The sequence below is a fragment of the Bolinopsis microptera genome, chromosome 1 (assembly GCF_026151205.1).
Source record: "Bolinopsis microptera isolate Bmic1 chromosome 1, MBARI_Bmic_1.0, whole genome shotgun sequence".
NCBI classification, from domain to species: Eukaryota; Metazoa; Ctenophora; class Tentaculata; order Lobata; family Bolinopsidae; genus Bolinopsis; species Bolinopsis microptera.
In genome coordinates, this window is record NC_087072.1 from 14,332,713 (window position 1) to 14,351,934 (window position 19,222).

At 36.6% G+C, this 19,222-nt stretch overlaps 2 protein-coding genes across 3 annotated transcripts; both read right to left on the reverse strand.

The window, feature by feature from the left end:
- Positions 1 to 215: 215 nt before the first annotated feature.
- LOC134819114 (golgin subfamily A member 4-like) lies at positions 216 to 9,001 on the reverse strand. The gene is made up of 10 exons (XM_063828890.1): positions 8,873 to 9,001; positions 8,350 to 8,493; positions 7,540 to 8,130; positions 7,109 to 7,357; positions 6,448 to 6,855; positions 6,058 to 6,201; positions 2,738 to 3,017; positions 2,350 to 2,604; positions 783 to 2,099; positions 216 to 462 (listed from the first exon to the last, which is right to left on the reverse strand). Exons 1-9 carry the CDS (start codon positions 8,909 to 8,911, stop codon positions 1,468 to 1,470), a joined length of 2,742 nt encoding a protein of 913 aa, XP_063684960.1. The 5' UTR covers positions 8,912 to 9,001; the 3' UTR covers positions 216 to 462; positions 783 to 1,467.
- Positions 9,002 to 15,112: 6,111 nt separating this feature from the next.
- On the reverse strand, positions 15,113 to 19,130 carry LOC134813752 (solute carrier family 35 member C2-like). Of its 2 annotated transcripts, XM_063821632.1 has the most exons (9): positions 18,948 to 19,130; positions 18,657 to 18,801; positions 18,311 to 18,447; positions 17,996 to 18,164; positions 17,795 to 17,878; positions 17,449 to 17,621; positions 17,135 to 17,264; positions 16,828 to 16,908; positions 15,113 to 15,818 (listed from the first exon to the last, which is right to left on the reverse strand). In XM_063821632.1, the coding sequence occupies exons 1-9, from the start codon at positions 19,044 to 19,046 to the stop codon at positions 15,733 to 15,735; spliced, it is 1,104 nt and encodes a 367-aa protein (XP_063677702.1). In that variant the 5' UTR covers positions 19,047 to 19,130; the 3' UTR covers positions 15,113 to 15,732. The 2 variants fall into 2 exon arrangements, with proteins under 2 accessions (XP_063677702.1, XP_063677711.1); XM_063821641.1 differs by lacking the exon at positions 16,828 to 16,908.
- Between the last annotated feature and the right edge of the window lie 92 nt (positions 19,131 to 19,222).

A 19,222-nucleotide genomic window follows, 5' to 3' on the forward strand; every position in this document is an offset into this window, starting at 1 on the left:
AAAAATTTCTATATCCTTACTAACTTACTCCCGCCTCTGAGAGAATAATTCTCAGAACTAAGAGTTAGGTTTCTGGATTATTGAACAAAAAAGGTAAGTTGTATTAGATAGCCCCTACTAACTTATACTCCTGCCTCTGAGAGAATAATCCTCAGAACTAAGAGCTAGGTTTCGGGTTTATTGAACAAAAAAAGGTAAGTTGTATTAAATATCCCCTACTAACTTACTCCCGCCTCCAAGAGAATAATTCTCAGAACTAAGAGCTAGGTTTCGGTTAACTGTATGAGTCATTGAAATTGTTAGAAATTGTGAGGGTGTGTCTCGCCCCTAGCTCCCTCCACTCGTAAAAATAGGTTAACCAGAGTAATCCCGTCACTATAACTATTATTGCTTAGAATCGGATCAATTCTTATTATTAAATAACATCATATCTATTCATACAATATCGCGTCTTATAGTTATCTTACTATATATAAAGCGAGACGATATATATGGATGTGTTTATCTGTACCATTTTACTGACACCACGGCATCAACTTTAACGCGACTTTCCGCAAAAACCGTAAAAGATATACAACTGAAACTTTTTTTGACTGGGTCAAATGGTTTAATGGCCTCCAAATCAGCATGAAAAAATAAAAAATTGGCCAAGGAATAGGAGTTTTAGAGCCCAAAATTTGGACCCCCAAGTGGTGTCAAAAACGCAAATTAAATAGGTATAATTATTTTAGTCTCTTGAGTCTTGACACCATTTTAGGGTTATACGGGTTCCTGCTAGTAACAATAACGTCTAATATCTATCAATATCATGTCGCTTGATACTAACATTTCTTCGTCTTATATCACATAGAGATCACAAAACAAGTAATTTGTAACAATAAAAGTAACTTCATACTTTTTACTATCAGGCTTTCAATTTCGACTTGAAATTGAAAGTTCCTTAATTCTTCTAAAGAAATTGTTCACTGATCTGGTATGGAGCAACGTATTTATTCTCTCCATATAGATTTGAAATTTTGCACAACATGAACTTGTGCTCAGAAATGTTATTGTCCAGGAGTGAAGAGTTTCTTATATCCTCATAATATGATCACATCAAGCTAATAAAATAGACGAAACGTGGGCAATTTCATCAGAGTAACTTGACATCATCAAGTAGCACTTTATAACTCGGCCAAATATCCAATATTAAACTTGAAATAATAATCCACCTTTTAAAGGTCCTCGCGTCAATATTATGTCTTTATCTTCTCTTCGGTTTACGTTTGTTCCATCTTCATTCTTCATCTGCACACTTTTTGGTGTTTTGGGAGGTGCTTGTGATGCAGACTTTCACAAATTGGATTTAAGACTTGAGTTGGGTTATGATGTATCACAGGTGCTGTCAAATTTCATCATCTCTGTTCTTTTATCGGAAAACTGGTTCAGACTTTAGTGCTGTTTAAGGTTCGCACATAGGTTAAGTCATTACACTTGACATTTTATGAAAGTAATTAGCTTTTTATGCAAATTTACTTTCTCCTCGATTAGACTCTGATTCTCCGCCGTCTTGGTGTCGACTGCAAATTTGTACTCTTCCTCCTTTAGAGAAAAACTAGATCGTAACTTGACAACTTGTTTTTTGAGATTATCATTGTCCGCAGACTGTTTTTCCTTTTCCACAGTAAGGTTCTGAACCACCTCTCTGTAGTTGACTTCCATGGCATAAAAACTTGATCGTAACTCGACATTGTCCGCAGTCAGCTTCTCTTTTTCCACAGTTAGGTTCTGAACTGTTTCTTTGTTGCCGACCTCCATGGCATGGAAACTACACTGTAACTCGAAGAATTGTTTATTCAGGTTGTTATAGTCGTTGGTAAGGTTCTGAACCACATCTTTGTAGTTGACCTGATCATCCATTGCACAAACATCTGACCGCGACTCGACGAGTCGTTTATATTTATGCAGGTTTTCATTCTCGGTGTTTAGATTCTGGAACACTTTTTTGTTGTGATCCTCGACATCGCTAAATTCAGACTGCATCTCGGTAAGACACTCTTTGAATCTCCTATTCAAGTCACGCAATGTCGTCATCTCTTTTTCGTGCTCTTGGTTGGTTTCTGAAGAAACAGCTCAGTAAGAAGCGAGCAACCAAGAAATTGTATCAAGTTCGTGAAATCGTTTTTAATAACAAGCAGGCAAAATTAGCAATCATCATGTAATCTAATTTCAACCTGTTTTTGATATGCTTCTTATTACATTTTAAGTTTTCACCTATTTTCAATTTCGATGCAGATTGATATAACTTATGCATGGGACTAGCAATACTAAGAGTAACAACCAATTTGAGATACAAAAAAAAGGACTCACTGAATAAATCATTTGCACGCTCAACCAAACGGGATCTATCATGCTCAACTTCCTTGTATCTCTCACACAGGTCAAGATACTGATTTTCTCTGAGCTTAGTTTCATCGTATGAAAGTTGAAGATAATTTCTCAACTGTTTGTTCTCTTTATCTGCGTTGCAGTTGCACAGGACAATAGAGGTGTCGTCCTGGAGATCTGTTTCATCGATGATTGTAGATTCAGGGTCGACTGCTTTAAACTTTTCTTTGGACTCGCCTAAAGTGAAAAAACGGTTTGTTAACTAGAAACGAACAACTAAGAAATTGTTTCAAGTTCGTAAAATCGTGTTCAATAATTAGATGGCAAAATGAGCAGCAACAAAATTGCAGGTACTAAAAAAAGGACTCACCGATTAAACCATTAACTCGCTCAACCAAACAAAATCTATCGTGCTCAACTCCCTGGTATCTCTCACACAGGTCAAAATAATAATTCCTAATTTCGTCGTATGAAAGTTGAAGATCGTTTATGTAGTTTCTCAATTGTTTGTTCTCATTTTCCGCTTTACACAGGGCAATAGAGGTTTTGTCTTCGAGATCTACGTTATCAGTGATCGTAGAACTAGATTCAGGGTTGACTAGTTTGAACTTCGTTTTGTCCTTGCCGACATTTTCACATAGTACGGGTACCTAATAAGATAAATATCACAGTGCTGGCAAGCACGAGCGGTGTCTTTATTGGGGGTATACTATGAACCCCCTTTACTATTGTACCCCCTTTACTATTATACCCCCTTTACTATTATAACCCCTTTGGTACTCGTCGGAAGCCTCTTTCGTGCACGCGAAGCGTGCACTCCGGCCGGAGGCGGCGGCCGAAGGCCGCCGCCTCCGGCAGGAGTTTTTCAGGCATTAAGACTCATCGGAAGTCGTTCAGCAGATTTATTTTTAGTTCAAAACATTCTAATTTGATGTCAAAGATGACAGGAATAAAAATAGTTATGTTGAGATTTTTAAGAAATTTGCATAAAATAGTAAAAATACTCGCCAGCACTGTTATACGAAATTCGGTAAAAAACCCAAAATCGCCATATTCAGGTGCCTTAAAAACCATGTTAAAATTGAGTTAGAGATCTGAAATTTTTTAGGGCGTCTAGACGTTGACCAAATCGACTGCAAAAAAAGTTTCAGGTTTCAGGAGCATCGGGAAGTGGGTTTTCTAGAACCCCTGTTTTACGATAGATTGTCGTGATACATATATACATATATATATATATTCAGGGATAGACGCTTTGCCAGTCAATTGTAGCCTGTATTTAATTGTCCATAGATTCAAAAGTATAAAAGATACAGCCATTTCCGACCACAGGTCTTGCAAATAATTGTTTATACTTTAGTTTACATTGTATAAAAAAATTATATGACGTCATAAACACCCCTTGATGACGTCATCAAGTTAACCGTTTTTAAAACTTGATTTTCGACAAAGTAATAACTTTTAAAATTAATTTTAAACCATTAAGGAGTAATTTTATTCAAAATCTGAGGAATATTTCACCTTAGATAATTGTTCAAGCATTCTGAAAATCTACCGGAAAGTTTTTCTAGCTTGCTCCTTCATAAAGATATTCGTCATTGAAGTTTGTGCTTTTTTGAAGAATTATTTTATAAAAACGTCAATTTTGCGATTTAGTATTCTCTGGTGTTGGGCCATGCCTTGGGTTGTGGAGCTCAGTTCTGCTTCCTATAGGTATAAATTGTGTCATAGGCTAGTTTTAAAGTTGAAAATCGAAAAGTTGCACACGTTGGGACACGCCCAAATTGATAGAAAATCGCTAAAATCACTGAAAATTGCTGTTTTCGTCATTTTCTGTCAACTTTAGAGTGCCGTTGTAATTACAGTTCTTCTTAAAATACTTTGAAACTTTGCATGCTTATCAAGCGATATATAAAACAATTACATGCAAAAATTTACGGCCATTCAATATTGGATGCGCACGCAACGTCTGCTCAAAGTTTGCACGTGCGAAAGGTGAGAATTTTGCTCATTCGTGATTTCCAACAAATTCTGCTTTGCCACGACAGTTTAATGTCATTATATATGAATTTAATGCCAACTTGAATGAGTATTAAGTGGCATATTCAGTCAGTGATCGACCGATATGCTTCCCTAAACACAAGGAAATGTTTTTAAAGGATAGATTTCGAAATCGTTGAAACTTCCTCCTTATTAATGAAGATATCAGTTTATATTTCGACTTTATAAAGTACCCTGACATTATAATAAAAAAGAGATGATATTTTACCAAAACCCATAATCATGGGTAGAGTGGACCGCTGTCAGTGTCTCTCTTTCCCAAACAAAAGGAAATGATATTACTTTGATTGACCGTTCTCAAATGCAAAATGATACCGAGAATGAAATCGGTCGCTCGCTTTTCCCATTCATTTACAATTGTAATAGATTAAGAAAAACTACCCAAAGGCAGCTGTACTCGGCAATGAAGATTCAATAAACTTCAGCTAATTCAATAAGTAATACTAATAACTACCACCCTTACCCCGAAATACTAGGTATCGACCCGAACGCAACCCAAAGAGATTTTTACAGCATCTGATTGATGTAATCAATCGAAACTTATTACCTACAATTCGTAAGCCGTGAATGAATGGGAAAAGCGAGCGACCGATTTCATTCTCGGTATCATTTTGCATTTGAGAACGGTCAATCAAAGTAATATCATTTCCTTTTGTTTGGGAAAGAGAGACACTGACAGCGGTCCACTCTACCCATGATTATGGGTTTTGGTAAAATTAAACATATGAATTACGATCAACCCTTTATCTGTATAGTTTAGTTATTGGTCCTTGTAAGTTCGCAAGCAGTGTTCGCAAGCACGACAAGGCAATGGGTCATTGCATTGTTCAAAAACTTATATTACTATATTCAGTCATATGATAACCCAGGGCCTGGCGTGAATTAGCGCGCGCATAAATGTTTAAAATATAATTTGGTCACTTTTAAACGAAGATGGAAAAAAAAATATTCATACAATTTAAAATTAGCTATAACGCAAAGAAATTATCGAACTAAAAATTACATGCACAATAATGAACTTTTTTATTTAATGCTCAATCACAAAAATTATTTTTACAATTACAAGCAAGTAAAACTATATAATAATAAGTGCGCGCGCCGCGCAGTGGATTATGACTGATTGACAAAATTACAAATTCGCGCAAATCAAAAAGTTTTATTAAGGAGCAGGTAAAACTACGTAAAAACGTTGCTACGCGTAACCATGCACCTCTATGACTGATTTAATCTGGTTTGATCCGGTTTGATCACCCATGCCAAAATTGTGATTGAGTCGTAAATCGAAATTTTAACCCTTGAATATTTCTAAAAGCATTTCTTTACTTGGCCTTTAACACTTATATATATTATTTAGTTAGTCAAATGTTAATGTATCGAGGAGATTTTAAGTTTTGAATGGTTATTTGGAAATTGAAATGTAACTTGCAAATTGAATTGGCTCGAAAAAATCGATCAGGGATGCCGGATGATTGCTGACCAAAATTTGTAGGTTTACAACCTACCAGGACGCGCGCCGAGTTATATATATGGAACAGATATTTTACGAGTATCACCCGTTAAACCAAAATACAAAATATGAAAGATGGCTTATTTATTAAAACGTCCGAAAAGATGAATAAATTAAATATTAACCTCGACGTCAGACTCAAAAGCGATGCCCGAATCATTAGTTTCTACGCTTGTAGGGGTAGCAAGAGCTTGGCCATTGGCAGTACTTGGCTGGTGTTTTCTTTGTTCGATCAGAAGGCATCGTGCATCAAAATTAACTAAAGTGGCCTGAAACAGATAAATTCTATTTAGAATTTGCAACCTGCTGACAAATTTTCTGTTTCGTAATGTACTTGTATTAATGAAAATAGTAAACAAAAACCAATTAATATACAAAACATATCTTTGGTATGCTCATTACGCAACTCTGTACTGGCTTGCTAATACTTTATTGATTAGAATTTGGAATTATGGTCATGGTTGATGGTTTTAAGGCATTCAACTAAAAAGACTCAATCTTTAATAAGGTCTTACCTCAGAATCACTCGAGCAGTCCATTGGGTTCATTTCACTTGCAACTGTAGTCCGAGCTGTAATATTCGATAGCTCTTCTTTTACTTTCGACAGTTCCTCTTGGAGAAGCTTACTCTTTTCTATCTCCTCTTGGGTTTTCACCTGTTCATAGTAGAGATTCCACTGTTCTTGACAAGTCTTTTGTTGCTCTTCAGCAACTGTCTCATTCAATCGAGTAATTTGTGTCTTAAGGCTCGCGTTTTCTGCATTAACCTCGACGTCAGAGTCAGACTCAAAAGCGATGCCAGAATTATTAGTTAAAGTTTCTACGCTTGTAGGGGTAGCATGAGCTTGGCCATTGTTAGTACTTGGCTGGTGTTTTCTTTGTTCGATCAGAACGCATCGTGCATCAAAATTAACTAGAGTGGCCTGAAAACAGATAAATTCTATTTAGAATTTGCAATCTGCTGACAAATTTGCTGTTTCGTAATGTACTTGTAATTGTATTAATGAAAATAGTAAACAAAAACCAATTAATATACAAAACATATCTTTGCTATGCTCATTACGCAACTCTGTACTGGCTTGCTAATACTTTATTGATTAGAATTTGGAATTATGGTCATGGTTGATGGTTTTAAGGCATTCAACTAAAAAGACTCAATCTTTAATAAGGTCTTACCTCAGAATCACTCGAGCAGTCCATTGGATTCATTTCACTTGCAATTGTAGTCCGAGCTGTAATATTCGATAGCTCTTCTTTTACTTTTGACAGTTCCTCTTGGAGAAGCCTATTCTTTTCTATCTCCTCTTGGGTTTTCACTTGTTCATAGTGGAGATTCCATTGTTCTTGACAAGTCTTTTGCTGCTCTTCAGCAACTGTCTCATTCAATCGAGTGATTTGTGACTTAAGGCTCGCGTTTTCTGCATCCTATTAAAAATCAATCAATAGAAAAACTTATGATCTGTACCTCTATACTATCAACTATGCTCATTACGGCTTACGCTACTGTGTACTGGCTTGATAATACTCCATGCTGAACCCCTTGATTAGTATGGTAATGGTTTTAAGGCAGTTAAACTATAACGACTCAATCTTGAACAAGGTCTTACCTCAGATTCACTCGAGCAGTCCATTGGGTTCATTTCACTTGCAACTGTAGTTCGAGCTGTAATATTGGATAGCTCTTCTTTTACTTTCGACAGTTCCTCTTGTAGAAGCTTACTCTTTTCTATCTCCTCTTGGGTTTTCACCTGTTCATAGTAGAGATTCCACTGTTCTTGACAAGTCTTTTGCTGCTCTTCAGCAACTGTCTCATTCAATCGAGTGATTTGTGACTTAAGGCTCGCGTTTTCTGCATTAACCTCGACGTCAGAGTTAGACTCAAAAGCGATGCCAGAATTATTAGTTAAAGTTTCTACGCTTGTAGGGGTAGCATGAGCTTGGCCATTGTCAGTACTTGGCTGGTGTTTTCTTTGTTCGAAGGCAACTGTCTCATTCAATCGAGTGATTTGTGACTTAAGGCTCGCGTTTTCTGCATCCTTATTCCACATCTCTTGTTCGAGTTTTTCTATTCTTTCTTCTGGAGGACAGTGCTTTGTCTCCTCATCTTGAAACTGCTCTTTTGATTCCTCTTTTTTTGTTAGTGAAGGTAATGCAGGTTCCAATATTTTCTGGTCTTCGCACGAAAACTTGGCTTGCTGCTAAAATTTTGTTAGGATTATAACATTTGTTATAGTAATCAGTTGAGAATGTCATGATTTTAAAAACCTCTATTACCGCAATTAACTATAGTGATCACTTCATCAAATTTAGATCATTCAATTCAAAGGGACAAAGCCAAAAGCTAGGCTACAAATAACAGCTTGTATGATTGAAATCAAAACCACCATTTAAAGCGGGTAAACTTTTTTTAAACATACCGGCCGGCACCAAGATTCTTCATCCTGAATGTACTGAAACCCACGAGGCTTTGAGTGTGACAGAGATTCAGGCGATTCAAGAGACGTTTTGACAAGTTTACGCTCTTCGACCTTCTCCTTTTTCTTATTTGTCAAATGCGAATCCTGTAAGAAAAAATAGTTCAGAAACTGGTCCGTAGTTTGGTGTTCGCTTGACCCTATTTGAGATTGCAACTGACAAAAACAACTGCGGCTTGTAAAAATGTTGGCTATGAACTTAATCAAAATTAAAACTAGTAAAATCTAAACAGTTGAACTTTGAACTTCAAATGATGCAATGGCCAATGTAAGTGTAACCTGAAATACTGCCCTTCGCTAAAGTTATTAAAAAAAAACCTTATAAACAAATCGGTTTACCGAAAATAGTTTTCGTGGTTTCAAAATAAAAGATGCACATCAAGTTTTCAAGAAAACTAATGAAATTGAATTGTGTTAACTATCACTGAACACTAAACAGGCCGGAAAGGATTAACAATTTACTTACATTGTCACTCAGTGCTTCTTTGCTGATTGTCTGTCCCATAATGAATTGAATGACGGACAATTGTTGAATGTTGATTAACTTTAAGTTTTATGTTTTCCTTTACTAAACGAACGAACGGGTGGACGGCAACCGAATTTATTAGAAACAATCACAGAACTGAGGTTTCACGTGCGAGGGAAGCTTTTGACAGCGCCCTGTTATGTTGCCATGGAGAACGCGTGCGCGCGTGATCCGTGAACAGTGAAAGTGACGATGGACGAGGTCAAGCATGGCGCTATATATTTGATATTACAGATGCTTTTATTTTTCTTTATGCTTATCTTGCTCCGTAATCAGTAATACTCGGTAGTGGACCAATTCATTATCAAGATCCAGCCAAGCCTATATAATTGTTAAAACTTGAAGGGTCTAACTCATATTAATTTTTTGTGATTGGTAAGCCTTTAACATCCCACAAAATGGTTTAGCGTTTGCAGTGGTGGACATTGCCATCAGGTCACTCCGGTTCGATTCATTTCCTCTGGCATAGTAAGACTGAAGACATTTAAAACTCTGAGGACCCCGCAGCTTGACGGCATGATAACGTGTTACGTAATTGATGGCGCACTATTACTATTAGTATTACAATTAAATATCACGCAGAGTATTTTATCGGACTTTATTCGAACGGAAATTTACTGGACGCCTTATCGCTAATTGTAAAATGTTCCATAATTTTTCTCCTGGTAATTCCCGCTTTGGAATCCAAACAAGATCTATGATATCCAGTCTATCGAGAGCATACAACGCCAGTTCACTAGACGGATTCTAGGGCTCAGAGACACCGATTATTGGAATAGACTGAAGGAACTGAAACTTACATCACTGCAAAGACGCCGAGAACGCTACACCATCATACATCTGCGGAAAGTTCTGGGGGGGGGGGGGCCAACCATATTAAAGTATATTAAAATGTAGGATTTTTCCCGATTTTGACCCGGGGATATACTTTAATATACTTTAATATACCTACAATATACTTTAATATATCCCTATCTCCTTGGAGGCCTACATCAAAAATTGTTGCCCAAAATAAGCTTGAAATGCAATTCTTAATCGATTCCAAAAAGTTCTTGAAAAAATATTGAAAACTGATGGAGTTATTTCAATTTTAATGAAGTCATTTTGGCTAGTATTCCGAACCGAGATATTATGTGAAATTTTCCCAATTTTGTTCATGGAGGTCTTTTTACTTAGTATCCACTATATTCAACAAACACTGAGTTATATCTTTCACATAGAGTTAGTCTCATTAAAAAATATTGAAATTTTATCGAATTTGGGCAAAAGCGAATTTGGGCAAAAGCGTATGCCCAAATATGGGCATATTTTTTAAAGCTCATAGCTCAGCCAATTTTTGACCAATCTGGATGGAAATTCATGTACTAGTCCTAAAACAGGCTTATCTTGCGAATCTGAGTGAAAAATATAGTTCATCATGTAAATCTTAACGAAGAATATAAATCTTCTAATTGTAGGTACATATATTAAAGTATATTAAAATGTAGGATTTTTTCCGATTTTGACCCGGGGATATACTTTAATATACTTTAATATGGTTGCCCCCCCCCCCCCCCCCCCCCCCCCAGTTCTCCAGGGTATATGTCCAATTGACCCTGACCTAGATGTACAGTTCAGAGAGAATGCCAGACTAGGAGTTAAAGTTATACTCGCTTCTCTCACAAAAAAAAGCATCAGCTGCTGCACGCTCCACCTACGACCACTCATTCGCAGTGAGAGCTGGAAGACTCTGGAATGTTCTCTCAAAAATTGTCAATACTCAAAGGACTTTGACATCTCTTGGAAACTTCCTAGACACCCTTCCAAACAAGCCCCCTACTCCTGGATACACTGATACAGTGCAGAAAACTCTAACTCAATAATAGACTGGTGCAGTCAAGGAGGTGGTCCGCAGATTGCGTGATGGCCGTGAAGATGCCTACTTCTAAACCTATCAATAGGAGATTTCAGATAGCGCATGATCTTGATCAGATCACGTAACATGTTTATACTTGTGACAGAGTTGACTATAATACTAATAGGAATATCCGGACGTCCCGGGGAGGAGAGGGGTGGTTTTGAAAATTCTGACACACCTGGTACAGGGCAGGGGGAGCCGGTAGGTCTGAAAATCTGCGATTTTGGCGGACGTCCTAATATATATCTTACTATATATAAAGCGAGACGATATCGGATATATATATATATATGGATCTGTGCCATTTTACTGACACCACGGCATCAACTTTAACGCGATTTTCCGCGTTATGATATGCATATATTATATATGGTATGACGTACGCGCGTGCATGATCTGCATGACAGCTAATCTCTTTGTGGCGCGGAGGTCTCTACAAATTATACCCCGCGTCCATCATATTTCCCAATTCTGGCGCGACCAGTTTTATAATCCCTGAGGGTGTTTTGTCGGATTTTGTCTTATTGGAATGTGAATCTTGTAATTTGCCGATTATTGAGCTATTACCAGCATTATTATATTTTCAATTGTAACTTATTCTGACTTGAGCTATTAAGGGGTCGTTCACATATTACATAATCAGCCGAGGGGAGTTTCCAAATGATAATACGCTAGTGTAATCTTGACACAATAGCTATCAAACTGATTACGGAGGGGGGGGGGGGGGGGATAAACATTTTCCCAAAAAATATTACGTAATATGTGAACGACCCCAAATTAACCGCGTTACAACTCACAAGAGGGACACAAATGGCCAGCTGCACAATTTTTAGTAAAAATCCTACCTTCATATCAACTACTGTAATCATCATATATCAAACACATACACTGAATAGATGGGGACAAGGTCGCCACAAATGGGGGCACAAATTTGCCACAAACATTGAGAATACATCGCCTATTAGAATCTTTAGGTGGGTACGATCCATCTTTAAACACTCTGCGATAGCGAGACAAAGGTTTGTAAATGATCCCTTCAACGATCTTTTTAATTTGTAAAACCGGGCTCCACTAACAGCTCAAGTAGGTTATTCATTGGGGCACAAGGACCTACCACACTTATCAAGTTCAATATTTTATCTAGATCTGTAATTGAATCTCCTTCATCAATAAGATTTATTATCACCATATTAGTTAACAAGAAATGCGGCCGCTTTTCTTTTGTGGATGGCCGCTCAATTTCCCGATCCGTGATGGAGTATTTGATCATATTCCATACCACCTGTGGACCCCAGTCTTTACTGTTTATAAGCATGCAGATATGGCGGAGTGACAGGCCGAGCGCCGCCCAGTTGATATAATTCCATATTTAATTTGAAAATCGTGTATATTTCTATGTAACCATATGTTTATTGTTTATGCAACCTGACACGGATCTGTGCAAAATAGTAATACTAACTCAAAATAATAATAATATGCTATCAATTAGTCCCTAGCGGGATGCGTACATGATGAAATTAACAATGTACTTGAACATTTCAGCACCGCGCGCCAACAATTGTTTAATTCAGATTTTCGCGCAAAATAACTTTGCGCAGGCAGACACGTGGGCGAAACGTACGCAGACACGCACGCTCGCACGCAGGTACGGTCGCAAAGCTACCATATCCCAAAAAAAACCTCGATCGCTAACCCTTGTCCTTGACTCTTTTGTGCCTTCGGCACTTGAGTCATGGATCGGAAAAAAATTGTAAATAAATATTAAAATAGCGAAAAGCGAAACTTTAGGTACCTCTTACTAATGCTCCTTAAAGCTAGCAGCTCAGATCTCAACTACACAATAATTTATTAAGCATTTTACTCTTAGATCTATTACTGTTTGGAAAGTTTGACAGAGGCAGCTATAGTGGGTGCAACACATAATGTGATTAATGCATATTTATGTATAAATTGTATATTATACTGTATATTGCTGAACAATGTGAACAATAGAAATACAGGAAATTGTATTGATTATCATACCACACTATGATTTAAATGGAGATATTAATAATCTGAACTTGGAACACTTATTATTAACAAATAAAATCTGATACAGTACATGATCCCGGAAGTGCCACGACTCCTCCCAAAATTAAATTTAATGTCAAACCAATTATCTTTCATCGTAACCTGCAGGCTGATAATTACTTTTAATTCGATGCATCAATTGTGTTTGCAACTTTTGCAGCAAGATTGCAAAGCACATAATATTCTCTACTAACTCGCTGTCCATCCTATTGGTCCTGTTTCTCAATTTGTTGGGGTGCTAACGGTTTGGAGACGGAAAATTATGGCAGACTCAGCCGTGTTAAATTGTCCTATGAGTTAATGGGCCAATTTAGCTGGCTCGTAGAATAGGAGTTGTCGAATATTCTCAGGGAATAACTGTAAGGTTTCCCCGCAGCAGCTAAATGCAGCACTGTTTCTTTTATTTTGTTCCAAATTAATTTGTCGGCGTGCAAATTTATTAACCTTTAAAGCGTTAGTCCAATTTTGGTATATCTTTTATAGAACAACTTAAGAGTCTATTTTTGAACTATTAGTTTGTTTCATCGTTTATAAACTTTTAGAGTAGTTCTGTCCGGCTGATTTTACCAGCTGTATCTATCTTTCTGTGTTTGAATCAAAATAACCAAGTTTTCCTTTCTTTCAAACTGAACTTTAATATATTCCCACCACTCTATCTCTCTTAACCTCCCAACTTCTCAGTGTCACCATGATCTCCCCCTTACTCCTCCTCCTCATTCTCCCTCACGTGACAACCACGTGTAACAGCACGTGGTTCACAACCCGCTGCTGCACCCAATGTTCCTGTTTAACACAGTACAGTCCTACACAGGAGTTATATCTGACACACCCGCAATTATCTCACTATACCAGGGGAGTTATGTTCTACAGTGGGGAACAAGAGTTGTTACTGTCTCTCTTTATCAGAAGAGATGGTACAGCAGCTGACGTCAAGTGTGTTGGTCAGTATTATTATTTAACTTATTTAGTGATTTTACTTAGTCTCTTTACTTAGTAACTTAGCTGGATAATTAGCTTTAAGAGTTGTATTTATGAATCTTGATGAATATATATATATATATATTATACATCTTTATTCTTTATACATATCTATACATCTTGATGCATTTATACATCTTGATGTATTTAAATACATCTTGAATGTTTTGATAAACATTCAAGATCCGAATTGTTTTTGTAGACGATAGGAAGATACTCAAGGTATGTACTTAATATTTTTACTTAACTTAATTTTATACTGAAAAGATGAGTAAGATATTTTGTGTTCAGGTGAAGAAAGAAGTCAGTTAACAGAACTGCAGTTTGATGGATCTGACGTACCCTCGGCCATGTCCACCAAAGTGTGGCGAATACACTTTCAACAAGATTCAGTTAAAATACACGACAAGGACCAGGGCAAAGCACTGTCGTGGAACATTCACCAATTAGGCTGCTTTAACATCGTTAAACAAATCCAATTTGTGGGTTTTACCAACCTGCACGACGGCAAGATGTGTTACCCGGAGCAGGTGGAGATAACAGAAACTGATAACGTTATCTTGGAAGAAAGTACCCTCTATACTGAACCAGGCATAGAGATAAGGGACGAAACTAAAGACATGCACCTGATGACGAATATACTGATAATTGCAGGAGTAATTATAATCGTTATCTTGATGAGTATAATAGGAGTGATAAAACAGTGTCGAGAGTGTGTGATGAGAGTGTTGTGTCTGGAGAGCAGGTCTAGTTACACTGTGTCAGCTCTGGAGGACAGGAGAATGTTCGAGAGTCAGGCTGCTACACACAGTACTAATGCAAGTCGTCACTCTAACAGTTCAAATACTTCATCACTCCTTCAGTATTGAGATCATCTCAATTCATTCCAATTCTAAGTAAGCCAATTACAAATTCAATGTGTATTTAAGAGACAGTTAGCTGTACATGTTCATTTCGTTCAATCGTTGCGTAAGCCAGATTCTGGCCACTTAAGACTTTTTTGAAACTTTATAACGTTGAAATTTTCTACGAAACTTTATTTTATTCGATCACCACTAGTTAAATAGTGTTTTGAAATGTGCAGTGTAACTGTTAGAATTTAATGAGGAAAATGACTTTGGTTGTGTAATTTTATCTATCTTTCCGACTTTAAATATTTGAGCAAAATATGCAACGTACACGGTTTTGGGATTAATATGCTATACATTTGTTAAAAGAAGTAATATAACTAACTATTCCCAGAATGAATTTTTAACAATGAGTGAGATCTGAACAGTTAATTGTACACTGAAACTGTTAAAATCAAAATTTAATTTTAAATTAAAATAAGTTTTATCAACTATTAAACTACAGCCCAAGGCAGTATTAATTTATCTAAGAGATATTTCCCATACTGTACATTGCATCTAATTAAAAAGAGCTGATTTTATCTTAAACTGTTACAGAAACTGAACTGTTAAACTGTTAACTGAATAAACACAAATTACCGGCTAATATAAGAATTTCAAACCAGTCAATACAAAGTCGTAACCGTATCAAGCAATCTAGCAATCTAAAGTTTGGCAGATAAAGGTTAGCAGTATCATTTACGTTTAATTACATCAAAATGCGTAACTTAAAGAACTTTAATTGCTTCCTTGTGTAAAAAACATTGCTCTCAAATACATACGTTACGTGTCAAAGTAATTCGATTAGTAATTAGCAGGCAAATAGCAATGCAGAATTTACAAAACAAACCCTAACAAATAAATAAACATCAAAATGTTAGACAAGGACAATATAATAATATATTATCTTTACACTTTAAATATATTTCATTATGTAGAATCGTAGTACGTCTATTAGTTAGAGATCCTCATTTTCCACCAATATCAGGCTCATGTGTATAGCTTGAGGATGAGTCACTATCCAGTAGCCCCTGTCTCTCAACCTCAGCAACCACTGAACGGAGGTTACTGTTAATTATTACTGTGTTAAATTCCTCTCAGAACATGCTACTGGCTCATAGCGGGCATTTATTATAAATAATCAATCATGCTAGAATAGAGTTCCAAATGCTACCCCGTCAGGAATCAGGATACATTTTCCAAAATCGAGATTTTCCGTTAAAAGCACAATCGCTAATTATGTTAGCAATAAGCAATAACCTATTATGTCAGGGGTATTTCAGGCAATAAATAAAATTTCGACAGTTTGTTATTATTTAGAACAAATGTTAATTTTCCGCCAAATTCTGAAGCGTATCCAAATTTCAGTGGGATAAGGGGACTCTGAAAAGTTACAGGCAGGCTGCAACTTTCAAGTGCCATCGAAATGGGGTCGTCGAAATGCTACAAATATCCCTGAGGCTTCTGTTTCGTACGTGGCTTCTTACCATGGACCACGGACATGTTTTCAATTACTCATCTGCACAAATTGTAAGTGATGTAACAGAGAGATCATCTGTTTCGACCGCAATTTTACCAGTAATACCAGGTTGATTTACAGATCGAATATATTTCAAGGAATATGGTAGTATTAAGATAGAGAATGAGGGTGCAGCGAAGATAAATCTTGATCATCTATAAGATGTTATCATTGACAAGCTATAAGATAAGCTGACATACCAAGTTAGCTGAAAGAAGTACATGCAGACAGCTGATAGCACACCATAACAAATATTGTGTAAACTTTCACTCGTCAAACAACACTTTGATTGTATTTAAGTGTGGTACTGGTTAAGAAATCAATGCGTGCACAGTTTAAAGCACTCTGAATTAATGCAAACGAACAGTGCCAAACAGAATGATTCAAATCTGAGTTGAAACGATATCTCAATGTGAACTATATCTGATTGGTGAGATTTCTACCAGCGGAAGGTCTGACTTTGAGTTTAACTCCCTGGGTATTGTATCAACTCAGATTTGAAATATCCAAAACTGCGATGCGAACATAACACACACAAAGTTACCGGTATAAGTATTGAGTTCAAAGGATTCTGGATGGTTATTGGTGTTGTGGGTGTGTGACTTAGAGGACTTGAGGTCCTTAACTGTGGTGAACATTCCATTACACGTTGTATCATTATATTTTAAATAATGTTTTCAATAGAATTAGAATGATGAAAAAGCTTTATAAAATATTACTTTTATATATCCTACATCAGATGCTTTTCTTAACAACATGAACACCTTCACACTTAGTTAAAACCCAAATTGACTTTAAATCAACCAAAAAAACCCAGTTCAAATTTCAACACGGAAATAAAGTTGACTTACATCGGCTGGATTTGTATTTCAAGTATACGTGTAAGGAGATGCCAGATAGGCAGACAACTAGACCAATCATATTAACAGGAGACAGTCGGTCTCCGCCCACTGTTGATGCTAGCCCTAATATCAAAATCTCCTGAAATAACATGAAGGCTGAAGCTAGTAAAATAAGTTGATATTTAGAAAAAATGATATTTAAACATAAAACACTAAACAGGCATCTGATCTGATAGCAAGTATGGAATTGTAAGGTTCACTGTGTGAAGATTTTCAGGCTTCTGAAATTTGAAAACAACTGTACAATCAACTAATATCCACACCTTCATTATGCCACATATAGAGACAGTGATGGAGCTTGTATTAGAGAGAAGGAGGTATTCCGAGAATGTGAGGAACAGAGCTAGAGTAGCTCCCACACCAACAACAAAGAGCACGTGGAGTGACTCTTGCTGGACTGCTAGGATAAAGTCTGGGGACAAAACCATGTCTGAACCTGAGGAAGTGTTAGATTCACAGCTGGAGAGAGTTGATTGTGGAAGTTCTGGCTTTTACTAATATAGCTTGGAGAATGGAGTCTGGAGAGATATATCCATCACAACTCAATTATTCAGTCTTTGCTAATCACTATTAATTAAATATCAGAGAAATGTACAGTTGATCACTAACCCTCCATTACAAGTGATAAGGGTAATATAGAAGCTGCCATTACGGGTTCAACGTAGTAAACAAACTCCAGTGTGCTTGTTAGACCTAGAGAGGGAAACAGAATTAGGTTCTTTCGTGGTAGGTAATAGCTAAAATGTAAATTAATCGATATGATAATAGTCAAATATGTGTAAAGATTGTGAATACAAATAACTCAAATACCTAAACTGTCACGTTGCAACAAGATCTGAGCAAGAACCCATCTCAATCCTCCGACTGCAGACGCCGCCATTACCAAGATGAATCCAAACAGATTGAAGGAAGTAGATTTGTATGTGAATAAGAACAGACCAAATGCTATCAGAGCAATTACCACCACTGATAAGATTTTCTGAAAGTTGACGGTCGATAGTTTAAGTTATAAGTATAAAAATAAAATAACATTTTATTGAACCACCAAATCCAATAGTTCTATAATATCAAAGAAAATGAACCCAACAGATTATGCATTATGTAATGTGAAAGAATTTTACTCACGAATTTTTCGAGTTTGAATATGATAGCACAGATGAGAATAAATATGATAGTTGTAGATTTACACATTGTATACATTGACACTGTTATGTACATAAAACTCCAGTTGGATAAGCCTATATCCACTGCTGCTGAGACAGCTGAAATTAAGGGTTTATGAAGATTAAAGTTTGACTTGGCGAACCACATAGAACTTTAAGCACCCCAAAGTACTCGAACATTAATGTAACAAACAACAAATAACAATACAAGTTCAATATTAATATCGTACCATGATTGAATGTATCTATAAGTGTGTAGGTTACATACTACCTTTAAAGTTAAATGCTATGTAACAACAATATCATACCAGTGGGGCAGACCCGTTTGAAAAATAAACTCCATGTAATTTCATCTTTCCCAGAGGTACTTTTCGTCACTGTTCTGTAACACCATATCGCATGGGACACCAGAGTCATGTGAAAAAAGGAAACCACCAAGGGGAAGTGAAAACCCTGAAATATTGATATTAGCCAACAGGATCTTAAGCTTTCAATGTTACAAAAGATACTAGCTTGAACCAGAGAAATACCTGCGAAAATCTAATAGATCAATAACATGGCAAACGTGAATACAGAAAGAACACTGGGCAAAAACTCACGGAAAAGCTCCATTTATTGAAGAATGTAATGGATATTGAACAGATGTAGTAGAATAATATCTGACCAAAGATGCCTAGAACATACTTCACTTCCACCATCAGACCTGGTTAACACTACAAATGTAGCAAATTCTTTGTTTCAGACATTAGTCCTAGTTGACATGCTTGAACAGAGGACTGCCTGTGCAAGATAAGGTTTTAATTAAATGTTATTAAGTTAGAGACTAGAGTCACTGCTACAAGTTATTTCAAATTGGATAGGAAAGTTTTTTAAT